Raw genomic sequence first — 15,591 nt, 5'->3', positions numbered from 1 at the left:
AATCAACAAAAGACCTTCTGATTAAATCAGTATTTATTGATTACAAATGTCTGTTGATAATACAGTACTGTAAAAAAAAAACTTTTGAGCCCCTTCATTTCTGGTTTTTTTTTTTTTTTCACCTTCCTTTATCTGGGAGTTTTTGTCTCTTCTTGTTCTGAAACTCTTTTTCACTTATTGAAAACTATCAATTCAGAACCTTAGCATTAAGACCAGAGGCTTTAAAAACAGTTTGAAAATATGTGCTTACTTTCTGTCTCTTACTAAATATTTTTCTCTGTCCACTTGGGCGCAGCAAGGGAAATGATGTTATTTGGCTACCATTTCTTCACACTAGCAGGTACCGCCTGTCCCTGTGACACTTGCTGAGATTGGCAGAACAGTATGAGCCTAGTCAACACTGTGGATGTGTGTGTGTGTGTGTGTGTGTGTGTGTGTGTGTGTGTGTGTGTGTGTGTGTGTGTGTGCGCGCTCTCTGATGCTGCTGCATTATATCCCTAATCAGCATGTTGCAATCCCACCGAAGTGGTTTAATGGCTGTTCAAACTCCAAATGCAGGGGCACGTATTACTGTAAATCTCATCTATATGTGTTCTCTAGACTTCATTTGATAGAATTATACAAGCTTATGCAAGGAACAAAAAGCAGACTCTAAATGTTGTCTACGTGTGCAGGATTATTGGAAGCTACTCTTTTGTTTTATGTTTCAAAGTCCACTTAAACACTGAATGATACACAAAAACGAAATCCTATTGAGTCAATAGGATTTGGGGGAAAAAAAAAAAAAAATGTCACCGTGCTTTGTGTTTTGCCGTCCTGTCACCACGGCTCTGTTACAGACCATCCTACAAGCAACGAGTCGCGGATCATTTTGCTCTCTGTCCAGCACACTTGAGCCTGACAGTAAACCCCACAGTAAGTTGCTCAGTAAGGCTGTCAGCCATCTGTTGGAACAGAAAATAAGAGGGAAATTTCTTGTCTTGGCAGCATAGAAACTGTGAAAGATACAAAGCAAACAGAACACTGAAAAAAGAAACAGACAGACGCACACTTACACAAGCAACACAGGCAGGCAAAACAGACGGACTGACAGAAAAGACATAGTCAGATGTCGGTCATGACAGCTAAAGGAAAATATTTTGATTTGTTGTCTTTTTCTGCGCACACACATATACAGTCAGTCAGAGTGACGGCGAGAACCTCTCATCAGTCACACGCAGCGACAAGAAGCTGATCACAAACAAAAAAGGAGCTGAACAACTTGAGACAGCATGTCATCGTCTCTATTTTCTCCTATTGTTTCAGGTTAACTTACGTAGCTTCTTTATATTACTATTTTTTAACAAAACACATGTTATCTATCAATATTGCATCTGTTTAAAGCCCTAATTTTAGTTTTTTCCAATCCAGAGCTTGTCTGTTTTATTTGTTCGCTTGTTTTTAGGGCCCTTAACTTTTTTGTTTGCCATTGTTTCTACCTTATTATCTTCTTTATCCTTCCAATATGTTGGCTATACCCTCTACTTATTTCCTCCCCACCCTGCAATCAGTATCCTTTTGTTAACATGTGACGTATCGACTCCCAGGTCTAGGCCTTTAATGCGTCTTATGGGCACCTGTCTTTCCAAAATGCCACTTTGCTGTTTCCCTTGTTGAGTTCACAAAACTAGTCAGTTGTCATTGTGCCTTTTACAGACTTTTATTAGCATAATTTATTTATAGCACACCTTTAAGCTGAGCTTTTAAAAGCTCACAGTGTCCCATGCACCAGTATTTTAATGCCTTTGAAACTGCCCATCTACTGAAGATTTGATAAGGAGTTTTAAGGAGCACATAAATTAAACCCTGACATCATCTCTATGGTCAAAACTGGTCACGGTACGACGACAGAAACTTCAAGGGTTTAGGAAAAATGTTGGACTCAAAATTGTGGGTTTGAGTCATCACTTAAGTGTATTTCCATGTTATTATTCCTTTTTTTTAAAGAAAGTTTAAATGAATCAATAAAAAAGGTAGAAGACAATTCTTGTATAGAAGCTTTTGCTTACTAAAAAATATAAAAAGGACACCAAAGGTGATGTTTAAGAACTATATTGGACTCTTTGGAAATATTTTTGTCAATCATGACAAGATGCTGAGAAAAGACTAGAAGTCGATGGTGATTCAGGATCCAAATTTTTGCTTGGTTAACCTTGTTCAGATATATTATAGCTGCACATAAATGTATTCATTGATTTTCTACAAATAACTAATCTAGATAACTGCTTTAGCTATTTAGGATGCTATAAACGAATCATTGTCATAACTTGTGCTCTTCTCAGTTGCTTGGTTAATATCAGGTTCTGACAGGGAGGCATAAAAGCAGCAGGATTGTCTGTTAACGTGTCCTATTGAAGCAATGCGGTGAATTAAGCTTTTTTTTTAATAGAAGTAGGTTTTGCGTTGGTGTAAAAACAGGATGAAATGCAACACTCTAAACAAAGCCATTATGTAATATTGCTAATTAGCTATGTGCTGTGGTTGCTAATGCAATGTAACCATTTGGAGCACTCAATACGTGGTTAAAGCAGGTTGGTTCAGTAACTGATTGTTCAGATAAAGAGTGGTTTGGAAATGCATCAGAATAATGGAAACTCTAAATGGAAAAAAAAAATCAAGGTATTAAGCAAACCTTTGAATCAAAGCAGTCACCTTTAAAGTTCAGGGCGCAGACTCTGGCTCTTTCCTATTTTCTCTTTTCTTCTGTCTGTGTAGTACTGACATGGACAAAGTCTCCTTCTTTTTTTCTTGCTTCCTTTTTCCTTAAGTAATCTCTTGTTGCCACCCCCCCCCCTCCCTCCACCCACCCCTCCTCTTGTTCTCTGTTTTCTCCGTTTCCTTTTTCTGTTTCCACTGCATTTCCACGTTTCCTCTTCGTTTCCTTTGTCTGAGTCTCTCTCGCGCTCGCTCGCTCTCTTCTGGGTGTATTTCCGCTCCTCTCTGGAGGAATAAAAGTTTTTGAAGTTCCACCAGAGGAGAAGCGCCTTCAGCCCTAATACACTTCATCCTGGTTACTGACGCTTACAACATGGCCTACTATTGTCTGCCAGAGTGCTCTGTCAACTTTAGGGAATTAAACATGAGGCAGCGACTCAGCCCAACACAGACATGCACACGCAGAAAGAGTCTCACAGTTGTGATCCAGAACTTATTTTTTCACAGAGATGAGTCCAAAAATGTATATGAAAATGTGTTTTTATTGATACAAGAAATTCCTTAGATGGATTGTTGCTGTTCTTAAATTGATTTTTTTGTGATATATCTGTCTAGCTGTCTGACTGGGCAACATTGTTTTAATTCCCTGTAATTGTCTGGTACTGACGTCTTTTATTACATCAACTAGCACAACGCTGGCAACCACTGACAAGGAACAAGCATTAAAAATGAGCTTTGACACAATATAGCTAACATCTATGTGGCACATTTCTCTTAAAATAAACCAAAAAAATGTATACTTTGGTGTATTAACTAGTTATGCAAAAAACAAGTGCAGTGTTTTGATGTGGACTGCAGGCCAGGTATTAACACTGTGTTAGTACTGTGTGATTATAATGCAAAGGTGCATTCAGTAACTGTTATCAAATATTCTGTGTCATGCATGATGCAAAAATTCCACCGTTAAATCTCTAAAACACATGTTTGCATTATAGTTGACTGTAGCACTGATAAAGCAAAGTTATATTTATTCAACCAGGAAAGCCAACTGGCATAAAATAACTTCTGCACTCTTAGACTTCTTTTTTAAGTGTGTCCTATTTAAGTTCGCCATATGGATACAAATAATGATTTCCAAGCCTTTTTCCCCCTTTTTTTTCTGTAATTAAACATAAATTTAGCATTTATTAAAGTGGATGGCAAATTTGGGACACATTAACTTTATCAATATCACTTTAAAATAAGTGGCACAGCCTGTCAGTGTTTTCAAGCCTGATAATTCTGATTAAAGCTGCTGGGATTTTCTGTCTGTATCTCTTTAATTGTGATTGATCTACACTTAATCAGGAAGCTGGGGTCATATTGCTTGGCAGAAGCACAGTGTAATATTCTTTTACTGAGGCGAGCTTTCATTCAGATGAACTTCCTCATCTTGTTTGCATATTCAGCGTAGACATTTAGGCTTAGTGAATCAACAAAAGACCTTCTGATTAAATCAGTATTTATTGATTACAAATGTCTGTTGATAATACAGTACTGTAAAAAAAAACTTTTGAGCCCCTTCATTTCTGTTTTTTAGGAGAATGTGAAATAGGTGCAGCAATTTATTGGAACATGGGCAAACAAAAGTGGAAATCCAGTATATAAGGCAGATTTTTGGCTGATAGCGCTTTGGGAATCATCTTGTTGGTGCAAAAATACTGTTTTGTGCCTGTCAAACTTTGATATCTTTGACATTTTTCATAGATTCAACTAAAGAAATTTGAGCAAATTATGTGTCTTTGTGATAGGCTATGCAAAAGATACCATCTGAAATGGGCTCTTTATGAAGTTTTCTGTCATGTTGTGTAGACAGAGCACTGGCTCATGTCTTGGGTGGATTTTTAATGTCCGAATGATTCATGGAACATTCCTTCCTTCACCCACACGCTGTGACGGCAGATGACCGCCCCTCCCTGACCCTGGTTCTACCTCTTCCTGTTAAAAGGGTGTTTTTCCTTCCTACTGTCCCCTAAGCACTTACTCACCCAAGTTTGTCAATGCGATAACTTGAGTACAAGGTGACGCTGGGTTTTCGAACTGATACCACAGTTTTATCACCTAATCTCATTGACCTTGACCTCAAAGTCAGAGGTCATCTTTTTAATATGACGTCTAATAAAGCACAAATCTATACCTACGATTAATACTGCCATGGTTGTTAAGGTTTGAGGTTATGAACTCAGTGATTTTAACTTATGAGAGTCTCACTTCAAAGGGTGACTGGGCTTCAAAGGCAACTGTGACTCATTATTGTTTGTGTGACAATTAAAATAATTGTTGTTGAGTGGCTACATACTTAATCGAAAGTAACATCTTGACCCTGAAGCACGTTTTATTTTTTAAACCATTTTTAGAGGAAACTGATGACAGCAATTATTCAAAATACATCTAAATTTCATTTGTATACTGTATCTGCTATGCTTGTACACATCATGTCCATAATAAATGCCATGACATATTTAGCCTGTACGCTTTAGGATATCTGTATGCTTGTAGTTGCTCAATGTACAAATTAAATATGCATCATGGGATTTTGCTAGGAGTTAGGAGTTAAGGTTATTTGAGAACCTTGAATATAGCATCACCTGTGGTTGATTATTGGGAAAAAGGATTAAATTTATGATATAAAATTGACCCAATTATGTTGAAAAAAATCCACTAATACTTTATAACTCAGACAAATTATGTTTTGTGTTTCATTTGTCATTTAAATACACTTCAAACTCACCTTTTGAGCTCTTTGGTGTTTTATCAGGATCATAATATGACATCCATGCTTCCCTAAGGAGGTTAATCAGCTTTAATGAAAGATGCCATGATTTTTAGGGGTGAATGCAACTAGATGATTAGAGCATTCCTTCTCTTACTAGTCAGCACCAGAAATACTTGCTGGTATCATATTTTATTATTGTTAATGGCAATAAACTATCAGTTGTAAGATGTTACTCAGCAAACTGCCTCTAGTCCCAGCAAACAGCAGCAGCTCGCTCCGTGATGGAAGGTTGTAAACAAGCAAGGTGAAAGGAGAGCTGATCTAAGCAGGCAAAGAGGAGGAAGAGATTGCTTTGAAGATAGTGGTTACTAACAGGGAGCTAATGGAGCTAAACGGCTAAATAATTATTCACAGTTGCTTTTAGCAACTATACAAAAACATAAAACACAAGCATTAGCTATGACTGTAACATGACTATTTATGAAAGGACACAGATAGCCAACTCCTGTATTTTGGCTGTGGTAGAGTAAACTGCCATATTCTCTCTTGTAATCTGAACAATGCATAACTACATTGAGCAGAAGGGCATGGATGCAAAGAAGAAAAGCCTGCTAGCGCTAGCACCACTAACAGCAGCAAAGTGAGCTGGTATTTTGTTATGCACAGTGCAAACCACTACACAATTTAGCTGCAGAATATGATTAATTGATTCAGTTAATCACTGAATCAATTAATGTGCAGTATGTATTTAAGTGCAATGAATCAATTCATAAATACACACATAAAATCTATCAAGACAGTCGCTTAGCAACTTATCTCCTTTAGCTTATTTTACTTTGTGGATGTTTTCTGAGTAACTGACACTATAGTTTATTAGTGTGCTCACTTGATTGCTTGGTTTTCAGTTTTGTTATGCATTTTATAGGATTTTTAATAGCTAAACACAGTTGCACAGCTGAAATTCCACTATAAAGGTTCCTTCGTGTCCAAACAGTGCTGGATAGTTTGCATTGTTTAGACTCTCACCCTCTATCGGGGACTTCTGTATGTCATTATGTAACACACTGGCATAATTTTGTTTGGCCCTTTAAAAAAAAAAAAAGAAAAGAATAAACAGCTGCCTCGCTTGCAGTTTTGGTTCAAACTTTGATTGATCTGGGTGGTTCATGTTAGAAGGGGGAGAAGCTCTGAAAATGTCTGCGTATTTAATAGAAAGAGGCACTGTGTCAATGTACAGGATGAAAACAATGATGTGTGTAAGATGTGCACTCAAAGTTTTGAAACATTTAGGACTCATAAAAATTAGACCCATCTGCCCACAGGCCTAACACCTCCGTGACTGGCCCCGGGGCTGACATACCACCACATCACACTGGAGTAAATGCAACTTGCTAAAGTAACAGAAAGACAACTGTGATGTCTACAGGCATGGGGGAAAAAATGGAGAAGCCCATTAACCACAGGTCCCCACAGACTGACCGGATGGGGTAACCTTCCAAACAAGCGAATCCCTCATTATCGAATCTTTCATTCAAGAATCATTTCCAGTGGATCAACTTCTAGATCTTTTACAGTTTTTCCACACATGAATTCTTTACAAAAGCAGAAAGACAAACTGCTCACCCATCAGTACTTCATCTTTCGACCTTATGCTCGGCAAATTCATTGACACAACCACTCCAATCTAAAGTCCTGACAGTGCATTCATTCCGCTCTCTTCTTCTTTTACGCAACTTTTTTTTTTTTTTGCTTTGGCTTGTTAAACACTTAAAATGCTGCTAAAAGACACTTGTTGCCATAAAAGCGATCCCACACATACAGTAATACACTTTCCAGCACGACCAGTGCCAGCAAAACTTTTCAGAAGCTCCGCCTATTTTTAATTAGTGGAGTTTGGAATAATTGAGTAAATATGTGCAGCTAAAATTCAGTTCATAAGGAAAATGTAAACTACATAGAGTTCAGCTCTGGCTCCCAAGAAGATCCAGGACTTGACAGCAAATATATGCATTCTTTGCAGTGTGGAAGTGCCCGCTTAATACTGGGCTGCTTTTACCTTCTGGGCCCTGGGGCATTGTTCTGGCTCCCTCTTCTGAAGCTGAGACATCCTTTCTCTGTTGAGACAGCATGTCTCTACAATATCCAAGGAGCTTTAAGATTCCTGCAGGCTTGCTGTGACACTGTCATTTCTAAAGCTGGAAACGTACGCGCGTAGAGCTGGAAAAACTTGTTATTAATATGTCATACTCGGTTATGAGAATCATTTAGTCTAAGAGGCACTTGTTAAATAAAGCTGCTCTTAGTTCAAGTCCCAGTCACTACAGAGTTTCCCCTCAGAGGTTTGGTGGAATATCACAGTTTTATTTTCATTGTCAGCCAACTTTATCTCCACTCAGAGGGTTGGGCAAAAGTAATTTGACTCTGTCACAGGAATTTCTGCCACGGGAGATTCATAAATTAGTCTCTAATTAAACAGACAGCAGATTTTGCATGATGAGGAGCAGTTAATGTTGTCCTAACTGAATAAGCCTAGTTGAGTTCAGTATCAGTATATTAAGGTCCTGCTCAGGTTAATTTTTTATGCAGATTAAATAATGTTCTCAGTGTGACTGCAAAACTAAGCAGATAAAGAATGAAACAAGGGTAAGGTGCTTGCATATTATAGTTCACTATCTCGCATATTTCACGTAATTGAATTCCATGATTGGGAGAAATGAACTTTTAACAAGAGACACCGTCAGTGTCGGTGCTTGACTCATCCTCTGTAGCTACAGATGTAAGTAACTGAAACCTTGTGCAGAAAAACACTACAGCTCTGATAGAAAGATGAAAGCACAGCATGGAGGTGCTTGATTTGATATTATGAGTGCTATTTTGAATTTCCCTTGTACTCAGCTCTGTGTTTAAGCCGTGACATTTAACAAATATCTATCTGATTTGTAGGAACTGCGTTCAATTAAAAGCTAAAATTGCAAGGGTTTGAACATTAACAGACAGTTACCAGACCTTAGATCATACATAAGAGAGCTTAGGTGTGGCTCACCCTTGACTGAGAGTGTTTAGATTAATGTAGAGTTGTGTGTCAGTATCGTGAGTGACTGAAAGATGTTTTTCCTTGTACTTAACTGAACTCACTTTAAATGATGCTGCTACAAACCAATCCAAGACCAATTAATAGATATGTACACACAGAGTCAGACAGTATACAAATGTTTCTTTAACTTCAAAGAAACTTTTTCCCCTTCATCTCTGTGTTCTCACTATGACATTTAATGAATCTCATCCTAAGTGGTTAAAACACACTCGCACACATGCACACACACAGACAAGACTGCATGCACGCCAGCTTAATATATCTCTCCGCTCTTCTGTGGAGCATTTCAAATGTGGCACATTTTCCACCGCAAGATCTGAAATGTTGTTAGCACCACTGGCATTTTGCACTGCACAAAAATATTTCCTTTCCTCTCATCATCCACAGGTTTCTATATTTCCCATTGTGGCGGCAATCCCTGTGAAACAATCATTTGCTTTCATGCACGAGCACAACGATTGATCAAAGATGTTAGATTGCTACGAAGTGGCTGTGAGGTACAGACACAAAATGAATATTAAATGATATCTGAGCTTTGGATTGGGATGGTGTCTCACCCATAGGGATGTAATGGAGGGCGATGTCAATATGGAAAGTGTCTTTTTCTACTGAAGGGATGGGAAATCGGTGCATCCATTTCCAAGAAGTCAAACTTGGTAAGCTGAGATTCAAATGCAAGGGAGTAGATTGCAGGTGAAGTGTTTTTCACATTACATTAATCTAAGCTTAACCATATCCATAACCCTCTGCAGAGTCTCTCTGCTCTCTCAGAAGACTTGCAATCAAATGCTCTGCAACTCCTTTTGCCTGCTGCCTGTTTCTTTTAGTTGTGGAGAGAATCTCTAAATATGCTTCCAGATTGCATTTCACTGAGACCCTGGGTACAGATCAGGCATTACATAAAGGCAACACCTGCAATTTACTTGAATTTTTTTTCTTCTCTATTTTCCAATGAGTGAGGCCACCAGATGTTTTTATGCTGCTGCTTTCAATGTTGCACACTGCACAGCTAAAAGTGAATCAGTTGATTGGGACTAACTGTCTGCTCTGTCTCTCTCTGTTCGCCCAGCTGGATGCTTGGTGAAGCATGGTGGTGAAGATGGTTAGAATGCGCTTAACGGGGCCGCTGTCATGGGGCTGGTGCAAATGGTCAAGTGTAACAGGAATGGGAGTCCTGTATCTGCTGATGCTATCAACCTGCCTTGGCCAAGACACGGAAGGTAAAGCGAGTTTCTCTTTGCATGTCCTGATCACTGTCCTCCCTCTCCACTTTGTCTCTTTGTTTTGTCTCATGTGTCTCATTCAGTACTTCAGTCTGCTTTAATATCAGCACTGTGCATGACTTTTTTGAGTCAAGGCTTATTTTAGGTAGTAAAGTGCAGGATTTTTTATTCTTTCATGATTTCATGTGTGACAAGGTCTTGTCTGGGGATCTTGAATGTAATCGCTTTTACTTTTTATTCTAACATCTACTGCAGCTTTTTTCCTGTTTATATTACATTTTATACCCATTTCTGCCAGTACTTCAGAATTAATACCATCTGCTTAAGCCACGCTTCGTGGGTTATTGATTCTTTTTGATTTTATGACTTACATGCAGTGTACCATGTAGCGATAGTCCTCCCTGCTCACCCTGAAAAAAGTAAATTTTTATCTCAATTATGCATAAAATAATGATGATTTTTAAATTATTTTTTTTTGCTGAATTACTGTCATGGCTCAAAGTACTGTATTGCACCTTGGTTCAGCAGACCAAACTATATTTCTGCTGTTGAAATACCAATATGGTGGTTTGAAGAGGCTGCATATGGAAAAGTAATAGCTTTATTGGTGTTTGGATTTTACACGTAAACACAGTTGTTCAACGTGTCCAGCACGTAAAGTCTTGGAGGAGTTGCCATAGTTCATCTCAGTTGCTCGTGTCTGTTTATGAAATCCCAGAATGCCATGATGAAGTTACGATCAGGGCTCTGCGGGGGCCATACCATCTGTTGCAGGATTCCTTGCCTCTGAAGATGGTTCTTTATGACTCTGGCTGTATGTTTGGGAATGTTGTCATGCTGCAGAATGAATTTGGGACTAATTAGACACCTCCCTGTTGGCGCTGCATGACGGATAAGAATGTTGATAGTAAACCTCACAAGACTCCAAAAACAGTTGGGGAGGCAAACCTGACAGTGAACCACCACAGTGAAACTGCAACCTATTACAAGCTCAAAGTTAGAAATAGCAATTTAATGGGGATCTTTATGTTGTAAATGTATATGGTCATCACCTAAAGTCCTTTGTCTTGTTTACAGACTGATTTAAAGATGGACTAATTTAGTAAATGTTACGTAATAGTTGCATTTATATGAAAATTTCATTGAAATTACAAATAATATACAAGAAGAAGAAACAAAAGAAGCAAAAGCAGAATAGCCTAACCAAAGACATGCTATTGATTCCAATGTAAATGTTAAGGTGGGTGTCAGGGCTGCACTGGCCATCGGGCATACCGGGCATTTGCCCAGTGGGCCGCTCGTGATTTTTCATTTTTACGGGCCGATGGGGTTTTATTTCTTTTCTTTTTTTAACGGTATAAATGATGTGGTGGATTGGCCAGTTGGTCATGATCGACTCTGGGCTGAACCAATTACAGCCGAGGAGGTCGAACTTTATAGTTGAGGTGAAAAGGAACGCAATTTGTCCCGTACTACTTCAGCTAGAAAGATGCTAATTCAGTCATGAAACTGATCAATGATCAGCTGATTGGCGTTTCTCTTGCGCCAGAAAGAGGAAACCAGTGGAGGTCGCGCTACACAACAGCAGCACGTTTAAGCTTGATCAGCTGTTGTTAGAATGTATTTAATGTTAATTTCTACTATCAGCTGATGTTTGCTGGAGCCACAGCTGTAAAAGCTGCTCGTCATGATATCGGTTTGGATATGTGGTGAGAGGGAAACATGAAGATGAAACCAGGAGATGTCCTTACTGAATCATCAGAGCTGAACAGGTGACGGAGAAACAGGTTTACCTTTTAGGTGACATGAATGAGTTGAAGGGAAGTTATGAACCGTTTCTGAGAGACAAATAACACCAGGATCCTTTTCTATGTAGCTGACAGCTGGTAACTGTGCAGGGGCGGGTCTAGCAAAGTTTTGCCAGGGGGCCAGGCAGGGCATTAACAGGGAAAGGGGGGCACAAAGAAATACTTTTCTTTCTTATTCTCATTTAAAATGTTTAGCTTTCAATAAATAATTATCTGAATCTTCCAACCAAAGTTTTCATCTGATGTAAAATGTATAGAAGTCCATTATTGTATTCAAATATCAAGTCTAGTATATACCCTAGTAAGTTATAGTATTCTTTCCTTTGGGAAGGTACCATCTGTGCAGTCTGCAATTCTGTTGAAGAAAGATGTTCAATCCATTTAATTACTGGAGAAAAATAATAGATTTCTGTGCATTTGTTTTATACGTGCATTAAATTAAAATCGGTTTTGTCAATTAAGCATCTTGAGGCAGAGGGTACGGGAGTGGTTCCCTTTTTTTTTTCTTTTTTTTTGCTGGGAGTTGGCAACCCTATTAGTTAGGTATATGTAATTATAAATTAGGTTGTTTTATATTTTTGCTAAATACTGTTTAGAATACCAGAATAGGGAGGATGGTGTAGGTTTAAGTTTATTATAAAGGCTCTTTGGCTTTTCCTATAATACCATGGTGGGCCGGTCACTAGTCAAAATGCCCGAGCTGATTTTTTTTGTCCCAGTCCAGCCCTGGTGGGTGTTTCAATCTTTAAATCACTTGCTTTACAGCCCAAGTGATAAAGAGTATCTCTTCTATCACTTCACAATATATCAGTAATATCCAATGAGTTTAACACGAGCAATAACTAAAGGGGAAAAGTTGCCTACAATAAGTTATTGTAATGCTGAAAAAATATCCACATTCTGATTTCTCTGAACCTAGGGGAAGCTGAAGCAAGGTGAAGGATAAATGAAGTCATCACCTATGGGAGAGCTCAGCGTAAAACTCTCTTGACTTTCTGCTCGATTTATCTGAATATTAATATTCCATTTAACTCTTAGTCCTTGAGATTTATCTGGTTGGCATTTAAGTGACAGGGGTGTTAGTCAGAGGTGAGAGTCTTTGAGCGCCCATGCATCTGCGCAGAGATAGAAGGGGAACGTGCACTGATCAGCCAAAATGTTAAAACAAAAAAAAACTAGCCTCAATTTTGGTATCTTGCTTCAAACTAAGTTTTAAAAATGCCTTTCCCCTTACAAGTTATCCTTATGTAACACATGCCCAAAGTTAAATGAGATCCAGCATCTTTAAAGGCTCAATCAAGAGTGTTCATGTTCATTTTATTTGGCTCATCCCATTAAAACATAGAACAAATACCATGTTATAACAAACACACTATCTATATATTTACTATATAGATATTATAGATATTATAGCTCAGTAACACTAGAGTAAAAATATAACAAGTTTTGTTCAGTTAGGGAACATTGGTGGTTAGCCAATGATTGCACTGAATTGTTTTGCAGTCAGAGACCAATTGCAAGTAGTTCCTGTGCAGGTAACCTGGTGGGAGGGAACATGTCTGCAAACAATTGTCATCCAAATCAAACTGATTGCAATCATTTTCCAACAGATTAAATGGCAAATACAAAGGTTTGCACATGTCTCTTTGCAAAGGAAGACTTGGCTCAACAAGTTGCAAGCCGGTATATGGCAGTCAAAGCAAAGTTACTGAGTACCTGTGTCATTTTGTAGTTAAGTTTCTTTCTTGCAACAACTATGTCACTATTTGTGGAAGAATTTCTGAATTACTGCTTTAAGTCTATGAGGTTCTGGCTGGACTCTGATTGTAAACAGTTTATATAGTGAATTTAAGTGAATCCCAGTGTATGTGGTCAAATGATCACATTTGATCTCTGTATTATCACAAAGAGATTGCATGCACTTGCTAACTTGATCCCATTCATTGATGGCTACATTCATTGGTCAGTCCTTTATCTGATTGATAAAGGACTGACCAAATTTGTTTTGGAAGACAGCAACAGAGTGCGAGTGGTCAGAGACCTGGTACCCATCTTTGCAGTAACCATTTCAAAGGCAAGAATACTGCAATGTCATTGCACACAGTTGCAATAATTTGGTAGTGCTGTGGGCTCAAACACCAGTTTTCCAAGTGTGACTATAGGATTACTCACACTCAAATGGAGGAGTAGCTTATAAAAGTCTTGCAATGTGGTAGACATCGTCCAACCCTACCACACATGCCTACTTGGATTCAGTTACAGATCCGGTCATTATCCTGGTGGAACTGCTTATAACAAGAATAGTATGTTTTAATGAGCCTGGGTACCCTTTTGACAGACAATGTTTTACTCAGTTATGGTCCCCTTATGACACAAGTGCTGGTGTTTTATTAATGAGCCCATGTCCCAGGATGAGCGGTTGCTTTTAGCTTTTTGGACCATCACACGACAAGGATACTAGGTTGTTTTAATTAGCTTTGCTCCCTAGGTAGGAATATATTTACTCACTTTTCGTTTGCCGGGTGAGAAGTGTACCAGTATATTTTTAATGAGCCTCAATCCCAAGATGATTAAACATACAATGAGTCAAATCAAGCTTTTGGGCAAAGCTGTTGAAAGTTGTAATTACTCCAAACTCGTATGCTCTTGTTTGTCTTCGTCACTAGAAACTTGGCACTACCTCCAATTAATAACATCTTAGTACTTATTGCTGAAATCATTTTGATTTGTAGCACACAAATTGCTTACTTTAGCCGTTGTCAGCTTATTCACATCTAAAATTTCTCTGCGAGACAAGTGAGAAACATTAATTGAAGTTTTAACTTGACTGATTATGAACTAATTTGAAGCTAGCATGTGCATAGGTGCTTCACTGTTTGTTTTAATTGACTGTGACTTATCAACGCATGTGAACAAGAGCCAACAAAAAAGGCTGAAATGTTATGCTCAAGTGGTCACACACTGAGCTTGATGGTCAACATGCTCTTTTCTAAAGACTAAATACTTTAATTTGTTTTGCTGAACCTGAGTAATTACCTCTATGTCAGGATGGTAAATTAAAAAAAATGAAAACTTCACCATACATAATCAACTAGATATCCCGCTTTTCCCCTTTGTCTTCACCCTGTCCTGTTATGATAACTTTGTCATACCAGAAACCTTTTTAGATGTTCTAGGAAAAAAAATGTGACATAAAATTTCATGAGCGTGACAATCTGCTTCTACTCACTAACAGTTCACCATGAGGTGACACTCACACTGTGAATGAACCCACACTCACAGCTGTGTGGTCAACGTTGCATTAGAAGTGAGGATATAAATAAATTTGCCGATTGTGTATCACGAACCAGCACGACACATCAATCACTAAAGATATTAAGCTATTAATGTAGCCTAGTGTTTGAAAAGCCATTTCCTTGATTGTTTATAAAGGTACTGTGCAAAAGTCCCAAACCCCTCCTCACTGCTTTATTTTTTGGCTTCTACAGAGCCAGACGTTGTTATAATTCTGGTCATGATGCTAATAAACTGGGTGTTGAGCAGTAGTTTCAAAAAGCCTTTCAAAGTTTCTCTTTGTTTGTTAAACCAACCTATGAATCATTTAAGCGTAAAAAAGGCAACTATCTCAACGAATGAACCAGTGTTGTCCACATAAAACTGATATTGGGGTTATTACTAAAAAGAAAGTAAAGCATTACTCATTACTTGTCATTGTTCTTTAAAGTAATGCAGTGAGTATTTAAGTTACGTAATTACTCATTGCACTCACAGTAGAATTTAATTTGTCGTTACTTGTTGAATGACTTTTGCATTACTCCGTATCATGACCACTTTCACATAATTACCAAGTATCCTAATGAAAATATGTACAATATAATTAGTGCATACATATGCAGTGTTGGGGAGTAACGGAATACATGTACCGCCGTTACGTATTTAAAATACAAAATATGAGTAACTGTATTCCGTTACAGTTACCGTTTAAAAAGGTGGTATTCAGAATACAGTTACTTTGTT

General features: G+C 38.2%; 1 protein-coding gene across 3 annotated transcripts in view; it reads left to right on the top strand.

The window, feature by feature from the left end:
* Positions 1 to 15,591, top strand: part of LOC102303649 (protocadherin-15) — a 243,512-nt gene that overhangs the window by 19,192 nt on the left and 208,729 nt on the right. For all 3 annotated transcript variants that reach the window (XM_005928144.2, XM_005928143.2, XM_042223310.1), the window contains exon 2: positions 9,613 to 9,763. In XM_005928144.2, the coding sequence (XP_005928206.1) occupies positions 9,631 to 9,763 (133 nt within the window). In that variant the 5' untranslated portion in view covers positions 9,613 to 9,630. The remainder of the gene's footprint in view (positions 1 to 9,612; positions 9,764 to 15,591) is intronic.

The sequence above is a fragment of the Haplochromis burtoni genome, unplaced genomic scaffold (genome assembly GCF_018398535.1).
Source record: "Haplochromis burtoni strain Fernald_Lab_line unplaced genomic scaffold, NCSU_Asbu1 Contig_108, whole genome shotgun sequence".
Taxonomy (NCBI): Eukaryota; Metazoa; Chordata; class Actinopteri; order Cichliformes; family Cichlidae; genus Haplochromis; species Haplochromis burtoni.
Note: the sequence above shows the minus strand (reverse complement) of the source record. Positions and strands in the feature narration are given on the sequence as shown.